At 37.0% G+C, this 27,563-nt stretch overlaps 5 protein-coding genes across 6 annotated transcripts in view; 3 read left to right on the forward strand and 2 right to left on the reverse strand.

Annotated features, from left to right (window-relative positions):
- The window catches only part of LOC134793592 (bifunctional 3'-phosphoadenosine 5'-phosphosulfate synthase), a 46,080-nt gene extending 44,469 nt beyond the window's left edge, over positions 1-1,611 (forward strand). Inside the window, exon 14 of the mRNA XM_063765215.1 lies at positions 436-1,611. Within this exon, the coding sequence (XP_063621285.1) occupies positions 436-545 (110 nt within the window). The 3' untranslated portion in view covers positions 546-1,611. The remainder of the gene's footprint in view (positions 1-435) is intronic.
- Positions 1-27,563, reverse strand: part of LOC134793586 (protein FAM13A) — a 184,677-nt gene that overhangs the window by 123,628 nt on the left and 33,486 nt on the right. The gene's annotated exons all lie outside the window — the stretch shown is intronic.
- LOC134793580 (isovaleryl-CoA dehydrogenase, mitochondrial) lies at positions 2,736-13,917 on the forward strand. Its single transcript, XM_063765191.1, has 9 exons — positions 2,736-2,887; positions 6,677-6,803; positions 7,160-7,238; positions 7,500-7,605; positions 7,771-7,932; positions 8,302-8,460; positions 9,052-9,243; positions 12,816-12,984; positions 13,736-13,917. The coding sequence occupies exons 1-9, from the start codon at positions 2,765-2,767 to the stop codon at positions 13,867-13,869; spliced, it is 1,251 nt and encodes a 416-aa protein (XP_063621261.1). The 5' UTR covers positions 2,736-2,764; the 3' UTR covers positions 13,870-13,917.
- Positions 14,023-15,377, reverse strand: LOC134793581 (bifunctional peptidase and arginyl-hydroxylase JMJD5). Its single transcript, XM_063765192.1, has one exon. The coding sequence runs from the start codon at positions 15,279-15,281 to the stop codon at positions 14,091-14,093; it is 1,191 nt and encodes a 396-aa protein (XP_063621262.1). The 5' UTR covers positions 15,282-15,377; the 3' UTR covers positions 14,023-14,090.
- LOC134793582 (folliculin-interacting protein 2) overlaps positions 15,689-27,563 on the forward strand; it is a 31,533-nt gene continuing 19,658 nt past the window's right edge. The window contains exons 1-4 of one of the 2 annotated variants that reach the window (XM_063765193.1): positions 15,689-15,963; positions 20,732-20,915; positions 26,070-26,182; positions 26,998-27,167. In XM_063765193.1, the coding sequence (XP_063621263.1) occupies positions 15,869-15,963; positions 20,732-20,915; positions 26,070-26,182; positions 26,998-27,167 (562 nt within the window). In that variant the 5' untranslated portion in view covers positions 15,689-15,868. Of the gene's footprint in view, positions 15,964-16,036; positions 16,444-20,731; positions 20,916-26,069; positions 26,183-26,997; positions 27,168-27,563 lie in introns of those variants that run through there. The other variant, XM_063765194.1, reaches the window with a different exon arrangement.

A 27,563-nucleotide genomic window follows, 5' to 3' on the forward strand; every position in this document is an offset into this window, starting at 1 on the left:
CACGGTTCGTGAGATACAGCCTGGTGACAGACAGACGGACGGACGGACGGACGGACGGACGGACAGCGAAGTCTTAGTAATAGGGTCCCGTTTTACCCTTTGGGTACGGAACCCTAAAAACTGACCCAAAATATTACAACTATTATAAGTAACTTTTGCGATTAAAATTTAAAGTGTTTAACATTTTCTTAATATAGGTATTTTTGCTCATTGCGCCGCTATCGACCCACTGGAAAAACTTGCTAAGAGCTTGCACAAGAGAGAGAGTTTAGAAGTTCTGACTAAATGCTAGTCATCATACATTTCCTTTAACCTATTTACGAGTTATCAACTTGTCACCCAAGAACTTGTTTATAAAAAAAAGTTGCTGAATTTATGGTAGCTAAGTAGTAGCTATTAAGGCTTAGATTAATCTTTGTATCATTTTTCACACAGGTCTTGCAAAGTCTGGAAAGGAGCCACCCAAAGGCTTCATGGCGCTATCAGCATGGAGAGTCCTTGCCGAATATTATCAGTCGCTCAAAGCTAAAATGGACACCAACTAAGTTTCTTCCGTCCTATCAATTATTATTCTTAGAACTATCGAAATTTTGACCAAATAAATGAGCTTAAGCTCATCAAATCAGCTAACGATTTATTGGCTAAGTATATAATGCAACGATTTATTAAAAAACTTATCATTCAAAGAGCCTATTATGCACAATGTTCTTTTTTAATTGATGCCGCTAATTAATGACAATTATTAATAGGAATATAAGCTCTTTGACATCAATTCTTGCGCTTGGTTTTTAAGCGATAGAAAAGTATGTATCGTAAAATGAACCTTAACGTCTGCCATCTAGCGTATGTTATTTCAAATAACGTGGCACTGCCTGACTTAGAAAGATTGGCGAAGGTCGGAATTTAAAATATAATATTTAGGGTGGGATTCCACTTATCCAATTTCTTTGTCCAATGTGTATTGAGTCTCACATTTTGCTTTAATGAGAGAGTGAGACGCACTGACATTGGACAAAGGAATTGGACATGTGGAATACCACCCTTAGTTACGTAAGTAGAAAAGAGTACAGTTATAATGTTATAATGGGTGACTACTACTATTTTATTTAAGAAATAGCATTGTATAAACTTTCGTGATGAAAAATTTCAAGGCACTTAGAGTCACTCCACACTAGCGTCTTTTGATCGTCGGCGTCTAGGCAGCGCTATGTATTTAAAATGGCGTCGTGCGCAGTTGCGCCAACGTTGCGTCAAGCAGTAGCCATATAGTTGACTAGACGCTGACGCTCGAGAGACGCTAGTGTGGGGTGGCTCTAAGCCGGGATGAAAATATTCTAAAAATGAAATTTTATTTTGGTGTTGTTGCAATAAATGGTTTGTTTATTTATCGAAGCATAATGTATAATATTAGAGTAGGTTTTGAGCCACATTAGGTATAGTTATTAATTCCAATCCATTTCTTCCGATCGAATCATGATAAATATATTATTTTTACATGTACTTAAGTATTATAAATGTTGTGGTTTTTTGTTGTTTGTTATTATAAGTGCTGTGCATTCCGATATAGTGTATTCAAAATGTGTTTTCTACTCTTTACATTCCGTAAAGTGACTTCTTATAAAAGTAAAATTATTGTACATTTATTTCTTCCTGCCATATTTTTTTATTACAATGCTTGTATTAATAGCGTACTCATAAAGTACTATTTTTTTATTATATTTTAAAGTAAATCAAATTATTTTGAGTATTTTATTGGTTTATTATATTAAGATTATTTAAGAATACTTATTTTATTGTTTGACGGAACGTTGATGTTATATTATTAAGATGTTTAAATAATGTAATTTAATATGGTGCTTTAAAACCTAATAAATATAATGTATTAAACGTGACTCCTTTTTTTAAATCCTCAATCTCACATTATATCATAATCGTATAAAATGAAAGTCACTGATACAAACATTTTCTATCTTGTTTTGTAAAAAAATCATAATCAATATTACAAGCATCATACGATTGGGCGGCAGTAATTAGACTTTATTTTATTTGAAAAACAAGCACACCTTTGAAATTTTTTTATGTCGATTGGCGATATTTTCGGAACCTCCTTGTGAAATCATGTATGTATCTATTTAGTAGGTACTTTGGGTTGTTAGAAACCTAAACTAAGTACATAGGTATATAAGAAAATATACAAAAATGGCTAGATTACACGATCACATAGTTCGCTCTATAAAATTAGGTTCTGAAAATTCTATCAGCAAGTAGTACTTATCTACCTATCATCAGAGAATTGTAGTGGTAATATCATTCATTATAAAATCAGTGACGATTAAATACACCCCATTATCTCCAATTCGGGTAACAACAACAAAATGATAAGCCGTATGCTGATAACACTCTTTAATTGCTGAACTCTATTGTACTGCCACAGACAAGGATAAAAATAAGGATTGCTAATCTCAATCTCCGTTCAAATTCGCCATCGTTACCTTGTAGTACTTATATTCTACTACGACACATTCTCGGCTTCATATACGAGTGTGTTGCCGGAGGATCGTCACTTTTGGATGAAGATCATTAGTTTTCATTCTTAATTCGTCTATGTTCGTACGAAATAATTACCATAATAACATCACCTCATTGTCAAGCCATTATCAAACTTACAGCACAATAGATAAGACAGTTGTTTACCAACACCAAGGTCAAATAACTCGGGTTCAATTCAGTGTAAACCTAGTTTTGATAAACTACGGACGTACCGATGGCTGCGCTCGTATGTGTGAAACGTGTTTTGAGTCAATGTGCTGGTAAAACTAGTTTAAGATGCATGTCGCACTATCCTATTGATGAACATGTGTTTGGATTATCCAGTGAACAACAGCAGGTATGTGAATAAGAATCATATAGTAAATATTAAGAGACATTGTTCGTAATAAATTAAGTTGATAACTTTAGTATAGGCAGCCGGTAGATAAAGTATGTACCTACGTACAATAGGTAAATAACACTAAGACTTATTATTTATTAAACTTATACAGAATAAATAGGTACATTTTTACACTAGATAGATATTACTTATAAATCTAAAATGCATTAAGTAGATATGATTTGGTAGGTAAAGAATTTACGAAAGAATTAGAGCTCCCGATACACGTGTTACACGCTGACACGGGTACCCGTGTTCTTAAGCCCGCCGGGCTTAAGAACCCGAACTACACGAACCCGCCCGGATTCGGAAACGTTTACACGGGTACCCGTGTACACGGGTACACGGATACACGAAATAACGGATCTTATTTACCCGCCGGTTCGACCCTTCACTCTCGTGTAGCGGAGATTCGTGCTATGAAGACATACGATTGAATATGTGGAAGGTTAGGAAGATTCGATTACCTACTTTGCAGTTTTACTGGATTGATTTGTAATGTCAATAATAGGTAGGTAAGTACAATTTGTTTCAATAATCATAAGATTAAAATTAACAATATCTCAGTAACCGTTGACTTCATTGTTGGTATTTCAATTTCTTCATTGATGTAGTTTTTTGATAATTAAAGTAAACCTAAATACCACCACCACCATGTTACCATTTGTTGGGACGTCAGTCTTTCCGTGACCACAGCTGGTGCAACTCAGCTGAAACGTCGGAATTAAAGGTAAAAACAATGAAAGTATATCGCGGTAGACCCGTTTGTGTAATTAAATATGTGTACAAAACGCGAGAGTTTAAAGTGTTATATAAACCTAAATGATTATTTAATACAAAAGTAGATAGTTATCCTTACTGAAACCAGAGTTGGGCATTATTCGAATCATTTTTAATCTAAATAATTATGGTGAGATTAATATACGCGAAAAAATTATTCGCGAATAAACCATTCGTTTAGAATTTCGAATAAGAAATGAATTATTCGAATAAATTACACGAAGGATTTTTGTAATACACACTCAGATGGCAAATCTGAATAGGTATGCAACTGCAGCGTATTTTAGAGCCAAGGAAAATTTTGGGAAAGGCCCCAACTGACCGTCGCCATCCATGGTGGGGACAAATGGGAATTGTTTATATGCAGCGCCTATTCCCATTTGTTCCCGGCCGGGACAAGTGAGAATACATCCGATATTTGTGTAAAATATTATTATGTAGGGTCTACCCATATGTTCCCCGCGGAGATAAATGGGAATTCACCCATTATTGGTAATTATTAGTAATATGGGAATACACCAATAATGGGTGCATTATTGGTGTATTCCCATTTGTCTCCAATTCACGTGACCTACGCCATGCACGAGGCGGGGACAAATGGGAATGTTTATATGAATTTTGGTGTTCCCATTTGTCCCCGATATTGGCGTTGCCATTTGTCCCCACCTCAAAAGATTTCTATGCAGCGTCTTTCCCCATAAGTTTCTCGCGGGAACAAATGGGAATACACTCTTTATTGGTGTATTCCTATTTGTTCCTGCTCTACGTGACCGCCGCCATACGTGAGGCGGAGACAAATGGGTACGATTTATATGCAGCACCTATTCCATCAGTTCCCGACGTAGACAAATGGGAATACATCCAAAAATTGTGTTCCCAATTATCCCCACCCCAATAAGGTGGGGAAAAATGGAAAATATTTTTATGCAGGGTCTTCACATATGTTCCCCGCGGAGACAAATGGGAATTCGACCATTATTGGTAATGATGGGTGCATTATTTGTGTATTCCCATTTGTCCCCGATTCACGTGACCTACACCATACATGAGGCGGGGACAAATGGGCATGTTGTATATGAGTTTTGGTGTTCCCATTTGTCCCCGATATTGGTGTTGCCATTTGTCCCCGAGGCGGAGACAAATGGGTACGATTTATATGCAGCACCTATTCCATCAGTTCCTGACGTAGACAAATGGGAATACATCCGAAAATTGTGTTCCCAATTATCCCCACCCCAATAAGGTGGGGAAAAATGGAAAATATTTTTATGCAGGGTCTTCACATATGTTCCCCGCGGAGACAAATGGGAATTCACCCATTATTGGTAATGATGGGTGCATTATTGGTGTATTCCCATTTGCCCCGATTCACGTGACCTACGCCATACATGAGGCGGGGACAAATGGGAATGTTTTATATGAGTTTTGGTGTTCCCATTTGTCCCCGATATTGGTGTTCCCATTTGGTGCCGATACAAAAGATTTCTATGCAGCGTCTTTTCCGAAATGTCTCTCGCGGCGTGGCAAATAGGAATTCTTCCGAAAATCGTGTGTTCCCATTTGTCCCCACACCAATAAGGAGGGTACAGATGGGAAATATTTATATGCAAATCCTATCACTTCTGTACCTGGCGGGGACAAATGGGAATACATCCGAAAATGGTGTGTTCCCTTTTGTCCTTACAAAAATAAGGTGGGAACAAATGGGAAATATTTATATGCGGCTTCTTTTCCTATATGTTCCCCGCGGGGACAAATGGGCATACACCCATTATTGGTTGTAATGGGTGCATTATTGATGTAATCCCATTTGTCCCCTATCCACGTGACCTACGCCATACATGAGGGACAAATGGAAATGTTTTATATGCAGCGCCTATTCCCATCTGTTCCCGGCGGGGAACAATAAGAATACACCCGTTAATGGTGTATTCCTATTTGTCCCTGCTTCTATGAAGTGGGGACAAATGGGAAAGATTGTTTGTCTTTTCCCACATGTTCCCGAAGGGGACAAACGGGAATACCCCCATTATTGGTGTATTTCCAGTGGTTCTCGCCCCACGTGACCGCCAATACATGAGGCGTATTCCCAGTTTCCACACCTCAAATCAACCAACCAGATAAACCGATAGAAAACATTTTCTTTTTACTATTCGGATATAAAACAGCTAAATAGTTATTTTGTAAGCTAACTATTCGACAATATTATTCGCAAATAATTTATTCGTGGGCTATTTTATTCGCCGAATAAATTATTCGCGAATGAATTGAACACGAATGATCATTCGAAAAAATTATTCGTCATTCGCGAATGATTTGGTAATTCTCATTCGTCATTCAAATGAATTTTGCCCATCTCTGACTGAAACTACCACGAACGGAATATGTTATATTTTCCTTTAACAAAATCGCATTTTGCTCACTGTTAGCAAAGTACCCTTGTTCGAGCTGCTGAGGTGAAAAATAAATTAAATTGGTACAACACATATCAATCACATTGAACATCCATATATACATTACTACAATCTCCGCTACACGCCAAGGACGGGTTAGGCCCGCGTGTATTTAAGGTCCGTTTCGCCGTGTACACGGGTACACGGGTACCCGGATACACGGATCTTAATTACACGTGTGCACGACTACACGTGTAGAACGGGTCAGAAAACCGTGTACGTGTAGTTCGGAAACGGGTACCGAACACGTGTACACGAAACCCGGACACGACCGCGAGCCCTAGAAAGAATACTTAGGTACCTACTTGAAAACGAACAGCAATATCATTAAAAAAACATTGTGCGTCATCATGCATTGCTTAGGCGTATCATATTGACTATAAATTATTAAAATTACCTACACTAGAGACAATTAATAATAAAGACATTCCATAAGAACTAAGAAGTTCCATCCTAAAATATCGTCTATTTATAAACAACATATTTTAAAATTTACTTTAATTTTTTGTTGCAGCTGCGACAAGCGGTCTTCGATTTCGCCCAAAAGGAATTAGCACCAAAGGCCGCTGAAATCGACAAGAATAATTCATTCTTAGAACTAAGGGAATTTTGGAAGAAACTAGGCAATTTAGGAGTTTTAGGCAAGTATACTTTCTAAAACGAAGGAGCTTACGGGTCGAGCCTAGTGCAAAGCCTTGTCGCGTTTTCTTGTGACCTTCCAGAAGTGTTAACCAGATATTCTAACTCTATGATTGTGATCATAATAAGCACTGCGAATTGTAAATATGCAACGAAGAGGATCGACTCCCTACTTTGAACGCTTGTAACTGCTGTCCCAAAGGATCCCAAAGTGGAAAATACTAGGTACCTATTAAAGTAATTTAGGTACCCTTAAAGTATACGAAAAACCGCGGGAACTATTTTCTATTCTCGATTTAAGCAGAATTTTCATAGGTATTTCCCAATGATCCCTTGATCATAACTTATTATTTTTCAGGAATAACGGCCAGTCCTGATTATGGCGGCACCGGCGGGAAATATTCCGACCACTGCGTTATTATGGAAGAACTGTCCAGGTAATTCCGTCATCATAATAACACCATAGCAATTTCAGAGTTATTTATTGGTAACTTAAATGTAGGTAGTCCTATTTTGGCAGCTGAAATAGATGACGCTCCATATGTGTGGCGGCCACAGAATCGTCAACCTTCAACTTTTGACAACAGTTATCGCATAATGTACGAAGCTGTACCGTACAGCACCTTACAAAATCAATACATTTTTGGTCATAATTTACTTTGGTACAAAATCAATACATCTTTTGTAATAATTTATAGAGCTGCAGGTGGCATCGCGCTGTCGTACGGAGCCCATTCCAACCTGTGCGTCAACCAAATCAACAGAAATGGAACACATGAACAGAAAAGCAAATATTTGCCCAAAGTGAGTACACGGTGACCAACGAGAAACCCGTAGACAAATGTTACTTACCCACATTCATTTTACTGAGACCTCCATTTCAAGTATGATGAACGCAACTTTGCATGAAAACTGTAATTTGCAATTCTTACCTAGGTACCTACTTACATTGTCTCAATATATTTTCAGCTATGCTCTGGTGAACACATAGGCGCGCTGGCCATGTCGGAGCCCGGTGCCGGCAGTGACGTCGTCTCTATGAAACTGCGAGCCGAAAAGAAGGGCGACTACTACCTGCTCAATGGAAACAAGTTCTGGATTACTAATGGCCCAGACGCAGACGTTTTAGTGGTAATGCTTGATACACCTAATTCCTACCTTTTTACGAGAAAAAAACCTTCTACAATCTTTTTAAAACCTTTCTTTTCTTTTGTGGAATTTCTATCCACTAAAACTACATAAATAGTGGCCAGTATCTGCGATGCCATGTGGAAAACTCCGGGTTATTTTTGTTATCAGGTTGTTCTACAATGATGCTGATGATTAAATACTTAGGTGATGCTGCATAGAAGCAAATACTCGTTCGGGTCTCTCGTTCTCGAGTGGCGCCAACAGTTATCAAAAACTAACCTTTCTTTCCCTTCAGTTAAATATTTTCGCAAAATATACTTACCTATACGTACCTACTTTTATTTTCATCTACAAATTTTCTTTTTCCAGGTATATGCTAAAACCGATACAACTACAGCCAAACCGCAGCACGGCATAACGGCATTTTTAATAGAAAAGGACTTCCCCGGATTTACAACTGCCCAAAAACTGGACAAATTAGGGATGAGAGGCTCCAATACATGCGAGCTAGTGTTCGAAGACTGCAAGGTGAAAATTTGAACACAAATTTTATTCAGCTGTGTAAATATAGGTACCTATAACGTTTGTTGGTCATAATCTCAGGCCGGACTACCTACCGAACAACGCCATAAGTTAGAGTGAATAATGGGCGCCTTGCGATTTTACGTATTGAGTTAAGCCTGCCACCTCACGATAAGTTTAAACTATCATTTCAAAGCTTTTGTCACTGATAGTTTTTATATTTCCCGTGATCAGACTTAACCGATAGTGAAAACTGTTTAGTGAATTCTGTCAGTAAAAACTGATCGTAGGCATATGCCTAATTTTCATGGCTTCTAAAAACTAGTCATATGACTAGTTTTTAGAAGCCATGAAAATACACAGACGACGCTCCAGTGCGCCAGCGGGACATCGCTACATACGAGTGCGTGTATTGTACGCAGGCACGCATGCAAGTAGATCCGCATCAGACTGATGATGCGTTAGGATGTTTTCCACCTGTCTAATTTCTTGGTCCAAAGTGTATTTGTGTCTCACATTTTGCTTAATGAGATGACATTAGACCAAGAAATTGGATAGGTGGAATACCATCCTTACTCAGGTTTGCTTGTTTTACAGGTCCCAACCACGAATATTCTTGGCGAGCTTAACAAAGGGGTATACGTCCTCATGTCTGGCCTAGACCTGGAGCGCTTAGTGCTGGCCGCTGGGCCCGTCGGGCTAATGCAGGCTGCTATCGACGCGGCTTTCGAATACGCCCACACTAGGAAACAGTTCGGACGGAATATTGGCGAATTTCAGTTGATGCAGGTAAGATACGATTTATAAGAATTATTAGTTTTCCAACTCCTAAATTAAGATATCGGTAGGAGCACACCAAAGTTCACAAGGATATCACTGTTGATTAACATACATACTTAGTCTTATTTTATGGATTAGTTAAGGATGACTTAGTGTGATAGCAATGAAGGTAACTGCGAAAGAGTGGACCTGATATTGCACACAAGAAGTAGTAGGAGGTAGACTCATCATCTACCTCGCGTTATCCCGGCTTTTTTGCCACGGTTCATGGGAGCCTGGGGTCTGCTTGGCAACTAACTAATCCCGAGAATTGGCATAGGCGTTAGTTTTGAGTAGTAAGTAGTACGATGTAGACAATCATGTCAATAAACCTTACTAAAAGAATTTCGTTCCTTTTTTTGTAATACTATCATATACAGGGTGGAAAGGCACGACGATCCTTCCCGGAAGTATTAGGTCGTTTAAGTGATACAGAGACTATTGGTAATGGTAAGAATCGTTAATTGAGTAAAAAATAAAAATTGCAAAAATACTACTTTTTAACTGTGGTGATAACCCTATAGCATGTGCACATGACGGCTAGATTAAGGATCTCCGTCGGGAAAGCTCGGGACTTTACACTTTTTTCCGATCGTTGACAGTATCGCAATGATGTATGAATGACGCATAAATGTCAAATAAATCAAATGCATGCAAAAATATTACAAACAATTTTATTACTTTCTTAGATAATTACTTTTTTCCAATATTTAATACTATCTTCTTTTCACATACGGTGTTCAAATGTACCTCCGTGTATTACAACGCCGCCGCAGCCCGTACCCGAGTATGTCGATGCACATGCGATATAGTGTATGCTCTTCGTCATTTATCCTCCGCAGAAAGCACCAATTAGCCTTTGTCTCATTTCGTCCGCAGTTTCACATTCCGTTTGGTTTGGTACACCATATCTTTTACACAGCCCCACAAATTTAAATAGCCACGAGCATCTAACATTTTTATTTGAAGAATATGACATTCAATAAGTATAGTTCAATGAAAATTTAATTTCAAACATCAGACGTCTTGTCTATTTCCTACCACGCAAGAAGGTTTGTTAGTTTGGTATTGAAGAAGTATTTATTCTTGATTTATTCTTAGTATTTCATTTTTGCAAGTTCATTTGGTGCAACTAACACAACCTACATGTAATTTTTTATTATTTTAAATAGTTTCCAATTATTCGAAAATAATTTTGTGAAACGTGTTAAGAAACTAAAACCTTTTTATCAGTCAAGGAAACCAGAAATATTTATAAGACGATTGCGTACTTTTGAGTGGTTGTCAATGTCACCATTTGAACTGTCGTTGTAAACAATGTTGTGGTTAGTATTATTAATATTAAGGAATAACATAACTATTTCATTCAAGTATTGAACAAGTGGAACCACTAAGAAAGCGAAAATCCTGCAATGATTCTTACCGTGCTGTAAGCAGACCTAAAAATGGTTAGATGGCAACAAATTAGCATAATTTCCTGTCGAATACTGATTGTTTACAAGTAAGTTCATTGACCCTGTCACCTGTTAGGGTTAGAACAAAGTAGTTTTTTGCGTGGATGTTTAAAAGGTCATAATTTAGAAACGGTTGCCCATATTAACATAGTTTCTATGGAGAAAATATAGAGCTTAGGCTAAACTTTCGCGAAACTTTAGATAGCATAATGCAAGCTAAGGAAAAATCGTCACATGTAGCCATTCTCTTGTGCGATATGACGCGTGCCTTTGACCTCTGTGATCACACTGTGCTAGCTACTAAGTTTGAGCACTTTGGTCTGCGTGGCCCAACTTTACAACTCATGGTCGATTATTTAAAAAGTAGGCAACAATCAGTTGTCTTAAATAATGGACTGGTTAAATCGAACGAAGGCAGTGTAGATATAGGGGTTCCGCAGGGGTCGTCCCTTGCAAACCTGTGCTTCCTCTCACAGGTCAACGACCTACCAGATGCTGTAGACGGAAATATGTTAATTTTTGCTGATGACGCATGTGACGTCCTAGTTGCAAAAGATATTGACACATTAGAACAACTGATTACTAGTGACGTACACAAATTACTTCGTTGGTTCTCTGTCAACGGGCTAGTTTTAAACGTGACAAAAACTCAGATTCTCCATTTTAACTTAGGTGGCCGACCCCCGAGACCCCTCGCCGTCGTGGCTAACGAAACTGTTCTCCCAAAAGTAAAACACGCTAAGTTTTTAGGCGTAACAATCGATTCGGCTTTAAAATGGGATGCACAAATTGAAAATATTTGTAGTAAGTTGTCGGGAGTCTGCTTCGCTTTAAAACGTCTGTCTCTCATACTTCCGCAGGCACAGGTACGAAATAGCTACTTTGCACTATTCCACTCGGTACTCAACTATAGTCTCGAGTTGTGGGGACTTGCCGCTGACTGGCGCCGCGCGTTCGTGCTCCAGAAGCGGGCGGTACGGATATCTCTAAACATAATGACAGTTCCGTCACAATACATATTCAATGTCGCAAAATTCGTAAGGACTAACATTGGTCACTTCCCATTAAGGCCCGACAATCTGCGATGTTTGAGAGACAGACAAAGGGGCAAACTGGCTACAACCAAATGCAGACTAACCAAGTCCACCAAAATTAGCTATGTAATAGGTCCCAAAATCTACAATGCCATCCCAAATGAGATACAAAACGTAGAAAATAATAACTCATTTTACAGGAAATTAAAGAAATGGTTAATTAATAATGCTTTTTATGATATTCGTGAATTCTGTGACATTTAATTTTAATTTACCTACTTTAAATTTATTGTTATTTATTATTCAATTTAATCTGACATTGTATGATTTGAATGTTTTCATTTTTCCCATTATCAATGATGGAAAATGTAATTAATAATAAGTGCTAATCTTATCTTTAAAATGTTTTGACGTGTAATGTATCCGTGCATTTACGAAATAAAGAAATATGAAATATGAAATATAAACTATCTCCCATTTCCGGAAAGGATCGTCGTGCCTTTCCACCCTGTATACTATTTTTGTAATATTTCACCAACGTGACAGGTGCGACAATTCGACAAGTCTCATAGTTGCTGACGTCACAGGCATCCATGGGCTACGGTTATCGCTTACCATCGGGCGGGCCGTATTCCTGTTTGTCACCATCATTGTATTATTTAAAAAAGCTTTATTATATTGGCAAAAAACAGGTATTTCTCTTGCGATGTTTATGATGACAATTGTCACAAGATTTCAAAGAACTTTCAGTAATTCTTGACAGCAAATGAGTTCTGTGTCGGAATTTCGTGACAATTGTCGTATTTCTTGTGACAATTGTCATTAGCTTCGCAAAATAAATACTTATTAACTGGCGATATAGTGGTGTTTTTTTTTAATTAACATGTTGGTGGCAAACAACCACACCGCCCGTCTGATGGTAAGCGGTTACCGTAGCCTATGGAGGCCTGTGACGTCAGTAACAGTGATGTCGACAATTGTCGGACCTGTCACGTTGGTGAAATAGGGCCCAGGAGTAAAGGGCCAATTAACACAAAAAAAACAAATGTTTCAGGGCAAAATGGCTGATATGTATACGACACTAAGCGCGTGCCGCAGCTACCTGTACAACGCCGCCCGCGCATGCGACGAGGGCCATGTGAACAGCAAGGACTGCGCAGGGGTCATCCTTTATTGTGCAGAGAAGGCCACGCAAGTTGCGCTAGACGCTATTCAGATACTGGGTGAGTTGTCCCAGTGTGCATTACGATGTACAGTCACCTGCTGTATAATATGTTACACAACGAAGGCCGCAAAAGTATCTGACACGGTCTTATTTGTAGAGCCATAAGAGCGTGTCACATATTTTTGTGGCCTTCGAAGAGTAGGTAACATATTATTGCAGCTGACTGTACACATTGTTTCAATCTAATTTGAACCTTTCAAAAACTACGTAAAGTAGCATTTCTTTTGTTTCATTGTCTTGTAAAACAAACGAAAGTCACCCTAATTTACTATACAATAAGGTTCAAATTAAATAGGGAAACTTTGTACGGTGGGCCTTACGAGGTTAACTTGAATCTTATTGCAAAAAAATAAGATCTACCATCTGCCTCTAAAGAAGAGCAATCTATGTATAACTTTGTCAAATTCTCGGGCTCACAAACGAAGATTGTAAAATGGATTATTATTATTATTTATTATTATTGGGAGCCTATAATGTCCCACTGCTGGGCAAAGGCCTCCCCCCACTTTTTCCAGTCTTCCCGATCCTGTGCAGTCTCTGGCCATTCCCTTAAAATGGATATTATATAAAAACGCAATTCATGAATTGAATAATACAATAATAGACTTGTTTAATTTTATTGTCTATATAGATTCCGTAATAAATTAAATAGGTAAATAATAAGTTCCGGGCATGTAGTCGGAGGCCTATTGCCAACAAAAAAATGCATTTTAACCCAATAACTAAATGGTATCCTTTTACTTGTGCAGGTGGCAATGGGTACATTAATGATTACCCTACTGGAAGAATTCTAAGGGACGCCAAGCTTTATGAAATTGGTGCCGGGACTTCGGAAGTCAGAAGAATGTTGATTGGGCGAGCTTTGAACAATGAATATAAATAGACACTGTTTTGTTAATAATGAATTGAATATTAAAATGTTGATTTTTAACTTTGTGTATTTTATTTGGTGAATGGAGTTTGATTACAATATTCATACAAATTTTTGTCACAGCCATATACCTATAATGTCAATAACAACATAAATTATGGAGAAAAATAAAGTCACTACCACTTTAGTTAAGGTCATTGCTTAAATTGCTAAGATCACTATGATAGGTAAAGCTATGTCCACCAAAAGCTAACTGAAAAACTTACAGACAGTGACTCCACAAAATGCCACCACTTAGGTGGAATATACAATAACTGCCCAGGCCGCAGTATGCAATAATAGGGCTTAGCATCTTTGTATTTAGGATAACTTTCCAAATCAGCCTTTCTAGGATCCACTCTTGCTGTATTACTGAGTAATTCATGTTCATGAGGGTACAAGAATTCTGAATCTTCTGGTGAAAATAAAAAAATCTGCTTTTCACCCACAACTTGAGCTAACAGGTTTCTTTTAGGGTCATGGTGAAGAGGAGACACAGTTCCTTTAGGGCCGTACCAAGCCATGATATCCACGGGGTCATTGTCATCAGAAAAACAACAGTATTCTGGTTCTGTTATATCATTCTTTAGCTCTGGAACTTGATCAAACAGCTGATATTGAGCCAAGTAACCTGTACTCCCATCTGAATTATATATGTGGTTGTTTATAAATTCTTCAACTGTCATGAGTTTTTGTGTCCAATCAGATTCTGTGTATTCTCTACCAATTTCTATTGCAACTGTTCTCAGCCCAGCGAGCTTAATCAGATAGGTTTGATCTTGCCATTTTGTCAATGCAGGCCAATGACTTATGCAGTTGTCTAAAATAACAGGCTTCTCTGCTAAGATATGGTTTTTATAAAATTGTTCCATGCTTGGGCGGTCTACTATCTCTAATGAAGTAGCATTATATTCTTTTACTGAGGTCTTTGGACTAGTCGGTAATTTAATAGCTTTGATTGTATGTGATTGTGCGTAGATTTCATTTAGATAAGATGCGCAGTTATGAAGTAAGTTTGGATCTTTTTCCAATGGACAGCCAAAAATTATACCATGATCTATTATTTTTAAGGATTCTCTAAGTACATTTTCTGTAAGTTCATCTGAGAACTTGATATGGGCTAGGAGCTTTAAATATGATGCTATTGTTATAGTTCTTCGTAAGAATGGCTTCACATCTTTCCAATTTCCGACGTTTATTTGCTCATGCATGTAGTCAAGTATTGCTTGAATTTGTATAACATCTGACTTTTCTATTGCCTTGGTATCATTAAGTAAATCTTTCAATGTTGCCCGACAAGCTAAACTTAGCTCTTGAAGCTCAGTTATTGATATATTTACTTTGAAGTCATCGAGTTTTTGCAGAACATCGTTTAGCGGTGGCATTGTAGTTTTAGTCAAAAGTAGAACATTCCACAAAATACGAAGTTTAGCGGTAATATTTTAATACATACACAACAAAGTAAAAACCATACTGCTGATGCTGCTGTTGCTGTCTGTTTATTTTGTTGTAAGTGTCAGTGTCAGTTTTGACATTGACAGTAACATTTTATGACTGGAGCTGTTCGAGATCAGTAAAAAACTACTCGGAAATGAGGAATTATAATTATTATCCTATAGGCTATGGTTTATTCGGACTCGTTTTGAGGCAATATATGCGTAATAAAGAGTAACAACAAATATATGTGATTTAACACGATTCATTTCTAATGATCCAGTTAATCCAAAAACGCTGTAATAACCTGCGAACTATTCGTGAAACAACTTTTCATTTTGGCCTTGACCTTTATGCAAAATGAAACTAATTTGTCTATGGTTAATCATATGACTTTCGCACGTGATCTGTCAGATTATTCTATTTACTTTGCGAAAGTGTTACAAAAAAGATAAAATTAATCCATTATGTTTCCGTAAAACGAGTTATTTGATATGCAAGATGTCAGGTGCATCGAGTCACGATGTCACCGTGATGTATGAAAGTTGCATGTGACGCAATGGCATTGTTCAAAAAACTCTTTTCTACAAAGAGAAAACTCGACGGCCACCGTGAATCACGAGACTGGGGCAGGTACGTCAGAGTGAATGCTTTTCATTCATATAAATCTATTTTTGAGTATCATGGCATGCGGATTTGACGCACGGAGCGCGGACCGCGGCCGGTCGCGCGGAGGGCACTTTGTGGACCTTCGCTTCGCGCGTAGTGCGGGAGGCTCGGCTGACGCACGCAAAGCTGGCAGAGCGGCATCAGTGAGCATGTGACACCGCTGACTGTGCGGGGCGCGCGGGCTGGCCGCCGCGTCACCGCCGGGAGGGGCAACGCCGACACTCGATCATTGTTTACATGCCGACTAGTACAACACCACATTCCACTCGGCGCGGTCGATCGCCTCTCGTCATTTACGTTACGATCTGCATTTAAAGTGAAATCTATGCCAAAATTGCATTTCTTTCAGTGAATGTGATACATTGTTTGTTGAGTGATACTGGTTGTTAATTGTACAGAAGTGAGCTCATTAAACAAGCGACTATGAAATAAAATGAAAATTAGGTAATTTCATTACTTGTGTTGTTTTGATTAGTTCTTAACAGGCTGCCAATCTGGTTAGGTCTGGAATAAGAGGATTCATGTTTGTCTTGCCACTGTGCTGGAGTAGTCTGAGGCAGTGTGAGCCTGCTTTTATTTTATTGTCTCATTATGTTGCTGTCTAATTATGCTTATATCCTGGCTAGCTTTTGGTTAAAACTAGTTGAAATCTTTTTACATGTGTGAGCGGTAGTGCCATATGACTGTTTATTAAGAGAATGATAAAAATATGCTAATATTTATCAATCTCTAATGGTTGACAGTATGCTTAAAGTGATATTGTTGAAGACATGTTAGCTTTCATTAAATGTGTCAAAAACAGAGTGACACTAATGCTTGTTGAGAATCTTTTAGGGGAAAGTTTTTCGTTAGTTTCATATTAAATGTGTGTTGTGCTTGAGATATGTTTGTATGTTATCCATAATGAACATCCTTACAATCAGGTGAAGCTATGACTTTGAAATATAAAAGCTAAGTGAATCATGGTTCATAGTGTTCATGGTTCAGCATAGTGTAATTTTTAATATAAATATTCTGAAAATTTATACTGAAATAAAACTATGAAAACAGATTATATTGCATTTAATGAATTGATGAATGTCATATAATCCGTTTTCATAGTTTTATTTCATGAGTAACTATCACAGTAACCAAAGACACTATTAAGTTTATAATGTCTAAATAAGATTATTGATAGGTATGTCATTTTAGTTAGAATGAGTAGGGATAACATTTCTTATAGGATTCTAATTAACAGGTAGCATTCTAATTAACAGGTTGCTTTCTAATTATTATTATATATGGTTGAAGACATGTTTGCTTTAATTAAATGTGTCAAAAAAAAGGGACACTAATGATTGTTAGAATCTTTTAGGGGAAAGTTTTTTGTTAGTTTCATATTAAATGTGTGGTGTGCTTCAGATATGATATTGATATGTTCAGATGTTATCCACAATGAACATTGTTACAATCAGGTGAAGCTATGACTTTGAAATATAAAAGCTAAGTGAATCATGGTTTGGCATAGTGTAATTTTTAATTTAAAACTTCGGATAGTATATAATGAAATAAAACTATGAATTCAGATTATATTGCATGTAATGAATTGATGAATGGGATATAATCCGTTTTCATAGTTTTATTTCATGAGTAACTGTCACAGTAACCAAAGAGACTATTATTAAGTTTATAAAGTCTAAATAAGATTATTGATAGGTATGTCATTTTAGTTAGAATGAGTAGGGATAACATTTCTTATAGGATTCTAATTATGCTTATATTTTGGCTAGTATTTGGTTAAAACTAGTTGAAATCTTTTTACATGTGTGAGCAGTTGTGCCATATGACTGTTTAATTAGTAAGAGAATGATAAAAATATGCTAATATTTATCTATCTCTAATGGTTGACAGTATGCTTAAAGTGATATGGTTGAAGACATGTTTGCTTTCATTAAATGTGTCAAAAACAAAGTGACACTAATGCTTGTTGAATCTTTTAGGGGAAAGTTTTTGTTAGTTTCATATTGAATGTGTGCTGTGCTTCAGATATGACATTGATATGTTCAGATGTTATCCATAACAAACAACAAACAAACAAAATTTACTTTATTCATGTAGGCCTAGCAACAAGCTCTTATGAATCGTAATTAATCTTAATCTAATTATCAGAGCAATTTATTGATGTTAATATTATTCCATAATGAACATTGTTACAATCAGGTGAAGTTATGACTTCGAAATATAAAAGCTAAGTGAATCATGGTTCAGCATAGTGTAATTTTTAATATAAATATTCAGAAAATTTATTATGAAATAAAACAATGAAAACAGATTATATTGCATATAATGCAGTGGTGGGCAAAGTACGGCCCGCGGGCCAGGTCAGGCCCGCGAAAGGATTTTATCTGGCCCGCCGCTGGTCATTTAAAAAAATGTATAATATGGCCAGCAATATAATAAAAATACATTTTTGCTGTAAATCTGGCCCCCCTCTGAAATTCCTTCAAGTTTTGGCCCCTCATGAAGAAAGTTTGCCCACCACTGATATAATGAATTGATGAATGTCATATATTCCGTTTTCATAGTTTTATTTCATGAGTAACTATCACGGTAACCAAAGACACTATTAAGTTTATAATGTCTAAATAAGATTATTGATAGGTATGTCATTTTAGTTAGAATGAGTAGGGATAACATTTCTTATAGGATTCTAATTAACAGGTTGCTTTCTCATTATGCTTATATTCTGGCTAGTTTTTGGTTAAAACTAGTTGAAATCTTTTTATATGTGTGAGTGGTTGTGCCATATGACTGTTTAGTAAGAGAATGATAAAAATATGCTAATATTTATCTATCTCTAATGGTTGACAGTATGCTTAAAGTGATATGGTTGAAGACATGTTTGCTTTCATTAAATGCGTCAAAACAAAGTGACACCACAGTGACACTAATGCTTGTTGAATCTTCTAGGGGAAAGTTTTTTGTTAGTTTCATATTAAATGTGTGGTGTGCTTCAGATATGACATTGATATGTTCAGATGTTATCCATAATGAACATTGTTACAATCAGGTGAAGCTATGACTTAGAATTATAAAAGCTAAGTGAATCATGGTTCAGCATAGTGTAATTTTTAATATAAATATTCAGAAAATTTATAATGAAATAAAACTATGAAAACAGATTATATTGCATATAATGAATTGATGAATGTGATATAATTCGTTTTCATAGTTTTATTTCATGAGTAACTATCATGGTAACCAAAGACACTATTAAGTTTATAATGTCTAAATAAGATTATTGTTAGGTATGTCATTTTAGTTTAAATGAGTAGGGATAACATTTCTTATAGGATTCTAATTAACTGAACTGAACAAAACCTACTAAACAATACATTATAAATAAGTCAGTCAAATCAGATTCATGTTTTAAGTTTTGCATGAGTCAGAATATTATTAAATTACTAGCTTCTCCCCGTGACTTTGTCTGCATAAAAAGTACTTCTATACCTAGTCTATTTCCATTGTAAATTTAATTTGTTCTAAAAACTTCTAAAGGTATCACATTTCCATCGTAAATTTCACCCCTTATGGCCCTTTAAGGAATTTCTGTGATTAAAACTTGTATGTTCTTTCCTGGGATTAAAACTATCTCCATACTAAATTTCACCTATATTCAGCATTAAAGTGTGAAAAGTAAGAGACATACAGACAGAGTAACTTTTGCAATTACGTATAATATTAGTAGGGCCAACAATTATCAATTATCAGCACTTAGCAACTCACATGTTCCTTAGGTTATCTTACAATGTACTTTGTTTTTATTAATTAGAAGTATACTTACTGCTTATATTACACCAATTAACCATAGACAAATCTTATTCTTATTTTTGGAATATCAGGGCTATAAATTTGCTAAGCATAAGACCTTAATATTTTAAATTTTAGGGTTCCGTACCCAAAGGGTAAAACGGGACCCTATTAATAAGACTCCGCTGTCCGTCCGTCCGTCCGTCTGTCACCAGGCTGTATCTCACGAACCGTGATAGCCGCTATAACAACAAATACTAAAAAGGACGGAACCCTCGGTGGGCGAGTCCGACTCGCACTTGTCCGGTTTTTTTATTTGATATCGCGTCCGTGGGACTCAAGGGGTTAATTAAAGTAAGGAAGTTTAAACAAGATAAGATACAAAATGTCAGTGACACTGATAACGTTACAGCCGCTATTTTAATTAATTTATCATTGTGTCAAGGTTTAGTATTTTAATGGTCTTACAAAAGGGGAAGTTTTCTCAATTCGTCGGATTTTTTTTTTATTGTATTATGTTCCCCGATGACCCGAAGACGCCTGAACTGATTTGGATATTTTTTTTCTTCCCAGGTGGTCCCATTTTAAATTTTATCGAAATCGGTCTAGCACTTTTTGAAGAATCAACAATCGTCAAAAAAAAATTACCTACAATACATCTGGTGCTCCATTACGACACCCTGTGCTATAATAAGCACATTACGTAACTACGTCGAAAATTTAAAGGGCCATATGTATCTACTGTAAACCGTTGTACGATACACGTGCGAATAGGTAATTCGCAACTCGTGTCGATTTAAAACACTTCGCCACTCGTTGGGAATTTTCGTTCATTCCGAAACCTTGCTGTTGCCTTGCTGTCTCATTGGAGCAGTGCGTTTAGTTGATTAACCCATATTATATATAAAAAAAAAATTATAACAAATATCCCTATTGTCTACAGGTCTTGCCAGATAACGCCGAAGCAAGTGCGTTTGCTTCTGTTCAAGGAGTGCGACTGGCGAGGGAGGAAGCTTCTGTTCGATTCATCGACTATAGAGAAAGTACCAGCGAGCAAAGATGCCGACGCGAAGCAGACCGATACGTTTCCGTGCGTCGTGGAAGTCGCAGAAGGATTCGCTTATGTGGTAAGTTATGTGACAACCATGATCATCATCATCTTTTCCTACCCGTTTTCGGCAACAGCGACTGCTTTCTGCCGCTAAAAGCTTCGTTGATGCGCTCTCGGGTGATTGACATTGCCAATTTTAGCAGTGAATGACCACACTCGCTGCAGGTCAGCAGTACCCCTCCGACATCATTGTAAATTATGGCTACAAGTGGCCTGGCTTTTAGCTAGTCGCGCCTGGCGTCGAGTTCTGTGCGCCGCCCGGCTTCAAACTGACGCACCTGCGTCTGCACAATATGCCTGGACGGTCACTGGCTAAATTCTCCCACGAAGTTGGGTCAATGTATACATATCTTTGGTGTGACAACTGTATCGACATCAGAGTAAGGTTACGCACACAACAACACATCACGTAAAGACAGCTGGATTAGTGTTTATACTTTTCCGTAAGTATCGCTAATAAGATGAACAGCCAACTTTTCTGAGGTCTGTAGCATAAGGCGCTTGAATCTCTTGTAATAAACAAACTGTACGGTTACCATCAGTCTGTCACTGACATAAACGCCGTCGAGAACGTAATTTACTTTCTATACATCTCGCTCGCACTCGCATATTAGTGCAAACGGGATGTATAGAAAGTAAATTACGTTCTCGACGGCGTTTATGTCAGTGACAAACTGATGGTAACCGTACTGGTGTGAACTGGGTTTTTTACACGGCCAGCTGCTGGTAGTGCTTGTGCTTTATAAATAACGTTCTAGATTAGAAGATTAATGCAAGCAAGACGGGTATATTTAAGCTGGATGGTAAAATAAAAATGTTTCAGTTTCGTATGATAAAAAAATTAAAGTTAGACAGCGTCAGATGGAGAAAGTTCCAAGTTTATTCGGCTATTTACACCGAGAATTTATCTCAGACTTATGATGATAATATTGATAATTTATTTCTTACTTACGCATATAACTGATATAACATTTGCACTGATATAACATAAATCGTTTTCTCTTTTGTTTTAGTAGTTACTAAGCTGTCTACATCACATGACACGCTTCAAATATTGTGCAATTTTGTCGTCACCCGCCTACTGCATTAGGTTTTAGTTTTTGTATGCTGTATTGTTTGCGGTTTAGGTAATTCTTCGTTGGTTTTTGTTGCTTTTGCTCAGTTGCATTAGGGACCAAAATTATTCGACACTACAGGTTTTTTAAAATGCCTATTAGTCTTGTGGTAAGTTAATTTTGAAGTGAAGATTTTTTAGAGATTATAGGTAGTTACTTTCTAAAGGTGACAAATGTTTATGTTGGATTTAATATTGCCACAAATTCGCCACTCAAATCAAGTGGACAGATGTTAGTAAAACGCTTTCCTTTTTTATACTTACCTAGAAAATATTTCTTATTTTTCATGCCCGTAAAATTCTTCTTAGTAAAGGCTGCATAGCGAACTCCATTACTTATTATTACCCTCGCCTGGCGGTACGGACCTATAAATTGGCTCGGATTAAATGGGTTGTTTTATGTTCTCGTTGTAAAATATACTATTTTATTGGTACAGTAGTTTACGTACAAATGTATACAGGAAATTAGTAATTCACGACTCGTAGGCAGTCGAACCTTTATGTAATATTTAAGCCGCAACTGTAACTGAATTATGCTAATCTGCTCGAATACTACCGTCACGTGGTTGTCTCACGACGGTCAATTTGCATAACGACATTATATACGGATGAGTACCGCTGAGCCGGTTGTGACAGGATATTTAGGTTTATTGGTATATGGGTTAACTAGTCTGTGCTTTGCTTGGGCGCGTCAATTAGGCCACTCAGACGTCTATGTTCGCTCTCTCATCACATAACCTTGAGTCATCTTTGTATCCAAAGGAATCCTCGGCATCTGCTTGAGTAAGCCAATAGTACTAAAATTGCATGACGTAGGATAGGTCCTAGGGGGTTAGGACCCCCTGAGTTATGCGTATTTACGTAGTATCCTACGTAAGTACGTGCGCTTTTTAAGGTATAATAAATTTGGCCCAAGTTTGTATGCCGAGTGATATGGATTCGCCACACGTGCGATCTCTGGCCGACTGGACCATACTCTATCCGTCCGAAATAGTGCATGCGACTTTGTATGAATGGCTTACACCGATATAAAAATAACATTACAATTGGTCGATATGGCACGTCACGAGACTTCAATTAGGCTGGGTTTATTCTCACTTACAACTTCTATTTATGGACCGCTTCAGTTGTTAGCCTTTTTGATTAAAGCCGCTGCTCTAAGTGGGTCTAACGAACTACATCGTGGGATACTGTAATTTTAGACTGATTGCAATTATTATGAACGGCACATGTTCGTGATGGATCAATTAAGTTGTTCTATATTTAATAATTAATTATTGCGCCGGTAGCGTATCATTCGCTAAAAATAACCCGTTTTAAAATTTATATTTTAATTGCATTCTGACCTTTAGTTATCTCAGGATAACAACTCACTTAAGTGTTATAGAAATGTTCATTTTACTTGTTGTTGCTCTTTCAAAATTTAGATGATTTCATTATCTACAATTCTACAGATTTAATGCCCAATATATATTTTTAGATAGTGCGTGCAAATATTTTTGACACGGATAGTACGGACACGTTAATATCTGTGATATTTAACGTACTCAGACGGCATACCCATGACATTGATAACATAGTTAATCCTTGATAATGTAGATGTGTAAGCTGGTGTGAGGAACTGGTTTGTTTTCCTAGATAAAAGTTCGTCTCGCATCACGGAACGCGGATCACGTGAGATCTTTGTTCGCTACGAGTATGTCTTAAGAATACTAATGCATGTGCGCCATTTATTTAAAAGTATATTTGCTTTGTGCAAGCTTGACTTGATTTCATTGACGTCATAGTAAAGTTGATAATGTTATTGACATTTTAGTGTAAATAAGGAAGCCTTTCGCTGTGAAAGTGAAACGTCAAAACGACACTTTTCTATGTAATGAAAATACTACGCATTTACGCATACTTTTCATATTTAATGTTCACGTTTCATACTTATTATCCATACCTATGTACTTTTTATGGGTAAATATGATTTATTATTAAAAAAAAATCTTTTCAAAGTGCAAAGCTGCAAAGTAATGCAAAGTGACAAATATTGATCGTTGGGTACCAAGAATACTTATAAAATTAGCAACCACTTCGACCCACCACTTTGTTAGATAACTTTTTAACATATTTAATCAAATTTCAAATATAGACTTACTCGAAATGTTCACGAAAACATCACCTTTATGGACTTCTTTATGTAATTGATTATCACACGGGACATGAGGAAACTAAAAATAGTCGTTATGCCATTGTTAACATTTATTTTCCAAATATTTGTGTAGCATAAACGTTATACTCTGATGCCAAGACAATAACTATTTATTATGAGGAAATCTGTGAGACAATAACTATTATGAGGTGATCTGTGCCACGTTGGACGATTTGGACGGCTCTGCCCAAGGAGTAATTAAATCTAAAAGAGTTGTAAAGTCTAAGAAAAAATTGCCGTTAAAAGTTGACGTTTAATAATCCAGGGCTATAATCGCGAAAATCGAAGTTCGTAAATGTCGAGCAACTATCTCTACTATATATATTACGCCTAATACGCCTTAATTGCAGTAAAAAAGAAAGATGACCGAAATTTGCGAACTTTGGTGTTCGCGGTGGCCCTCTGTTACCACAAACACATTTGTTTCAGTACTGAACAGAACCATCTACTTCAGCTGTCAAACTCGAGGCTAACGGCGTTAGTCATAAACGTTTGTCAATTCTAACAAACAATTGATAATCGTATAAAATTTATCAGAGGTTTGTAAGAGGTTGCAAAATTTTATGAATTAGGGGGATAGACTATACAACTCTTCTACAGCCAACAACTCTTTGGACCTGTCTGACCAAAGAATTTATTTCAGTCAACAAATGACTTGACTTTATGACAACCCATCATTTGTATTCTAATGTTTTTTTACGGAAAATGTGTCGTGCTCTTTAACTAGATGGACAGATTTTTGGCTCCTTCGTGTACGGAAATGATTATGGAATCTCTTTGATGTATAATTTATTTTAGTTTCTGTTACTTATGTTATAAATGAGCAGCAAGGAGCTAAGTTACTACTACATTGTATATTTCATAATGTACTATTGTATGATTATGAAAAACTTTAAATTGCTTGTCTACTGCACAGTTGGCTTGGCATACAATTTTAGTAGCAATAGTAGCAAATAATAATTATGGTATACATTGTGTCCATGTCATAATTTTACTATGTTTTCCGTTGTTTGTTATTATTTATTTTCAATAATACCAGATAAATTAAATTTCTATATTCGATGTGTAGTAGAAAGACTCAAATATTGTACCTACGTACAATCATAATACATAGGCAAAGGGGTAGATAATACATAGGTAGGGTTGAAAAGGGGTTTCAGTCGATGTGTGGAAGGGCGGCACCGTCGTTGAACCCAAGCCACCTGACAGTGTAAACATAGATAGGCGTTTTCTGAAATAAATATCAAAAACCTGATGTTGCACTCGCTACTCCAATAATTTCAACTGTACGATGAAGTCAGGTTCGCTCGAGTTTGATTAATTCCCGATTAGTATGCCATTGAATAGTTAATCCCAATTGACTTATAATACAGTTGGCGCTCGGTATTCCGACGTTCGAAAATCCGGCACGCCCAGTATCTAATCTCTGACAATAAGCGACTCCGGTGACCCGCTCTACATATTATAATCGGCAATTTACACAGCCGAACGTCGGATGACTGACATTTGATATGTAGATTTTTTTTATATATAAAGCGTTTATTTTCCATACAAATCCATTAATGTGGCGGTTCCAACAATCGGGCATAGAGGGAAAATTGAAATTTTCCGTGCCGGATTACCGAGCGCCTACTGTAATGAAAATGAATGATGTTATTACCGATTTAAGCCCGATTTAGACGGACCTATCTACATAAAATTACCTACATTGGGAGCTATTTTTGACCTATAAAATTCACAAACAGAAATATGTCTCCAATAGCCCTAACTTTCTAGTATAATAGTCTAGTGCTAGTGTAATAGTTTTTCATTTAGTTTTTATTCCTTACTCATGTTAAGTAATCGTTTGTTTTGCCCAGTATAAAGGTCCAGCGGCAGATGCGAGCGTACTCGGTGAGATGATATTCGGCGCGGTTGCAATGAGCTGCAAAGGCGTCTCATTGAAGATTCACATCATGGATGAACCGAAAAGGTAAACACATACTGGAAAATTATTACTTTCAGGACGATTTCCATTCTTTATTCGATTCATACTTTTACCCATTAACGTTGTCAAACCAACGTCGAAAACGGAGTAAGTAGTAAGCTATGCATATAGTTACGCACAATTAATAACGTACGTAAAGATGCAGATCCCGAGTGTGTTGAAGAAATTATTCAGCGTACTGGTACTTGTCATTTTAGCCTTTAAATCGTGTCTATATGTTAAGGATTTGATCATACATATGTTGATTATTTGCGCAGAATGTATCGTCGCGAACTATGAACTTGTATTCTAGAACGATCGATGTAGACGTATTAAATGCGAGGCGGGAGATAATATTTTTTATGCATTAGGTACTTTTCGAAGCTTATGCTCATGGTCATGGTCCAGTGTGAAAACAATCAATATGTGGGTGTTATTGAATAAATTTGAATAGCAATTTAAATTAAGTCGTATAACGTGATTATCTTGTTGTTTCCTAACGATTATTGTAGGTATGTGTTTTGATTATATTTTGATTTTATTAAACTTATAGTTCAAGCTTTTTGTTTTTTTATCAGCCGACTGATACTATTAGTAAGGGGATGTACACACACAGGGGCCGAATTCCTGAATGTTATTAGACTAATATTATTAGTGGGGTGTGTGTTATATAATTGGAAACTAACCATTAAAAAATAGTTCGTGACGACCGCTTATCGTTACCGTTCGAGCAGAATGAATAATAATAGATAGATATTAACTTTAAGAAAGTTATTTGACTGTTTATGATTAATGATTTAACGTCATCTTTATTTGTCCAGGTTAATGTGTACGAAAGTGTTCTGCGTGCCAACATCCCGGCGCATAAGCAGAGTAGAGCGCAAAGTTGAGCCGAGCTCTGTTGAGCTGAGGGAGCGTTCCAAACCTCTCAACGTGCCGCTGCAGAAAGAAGAGGTCTCGTTGAGCTTTTCCATTGACAGGGGAGACTCGGGTTCGTATTCAATCATTAAATTCATTAATATATACATATCTACTAACAACAGGAAAAAAAATCGAAAAAGTGCGAGTCGGACTCGCCCACCGAGGGTTCCGTACTTTTTAGTTATTTGTTATTATAGCGGCAACAGAAATACATCATCTGTGAAGATTTCAACTGTCTAGCTATCACGGTTCATGAGATGCAGCCTGGTGACAGATAGACAGTGGAGTCTTAGTGTCTAATAGGGTCCCGTTTGTACACTTTGGGTACGAAATTCTAAAAATTAGCTTCCATTTAGATAAATTACTCGCGTGCGCAGCGCCGAATGTGACAATGATATCGCGACGTATTCGTTGCGCAATTCAGGTGAATATGAGTGCTGCAACTCTCTACTCTGTATTGACTATT

The sequence above is a fragment of the Cydia splendana genome, chromosome 9, assembly GCF_910591565.1.
Source record: "Cydia splendana chromosome 9, ilCydSple1.2, whole genome shotgun sequence".
In the NCBI taxonomy this organism is placed as follows: domain Eukaryota; kingdom Metazoa; phylum Arthropoda; class Insecta; order Lepidoptera; family Tortricidae; genus Cydia; species Cydia splendana.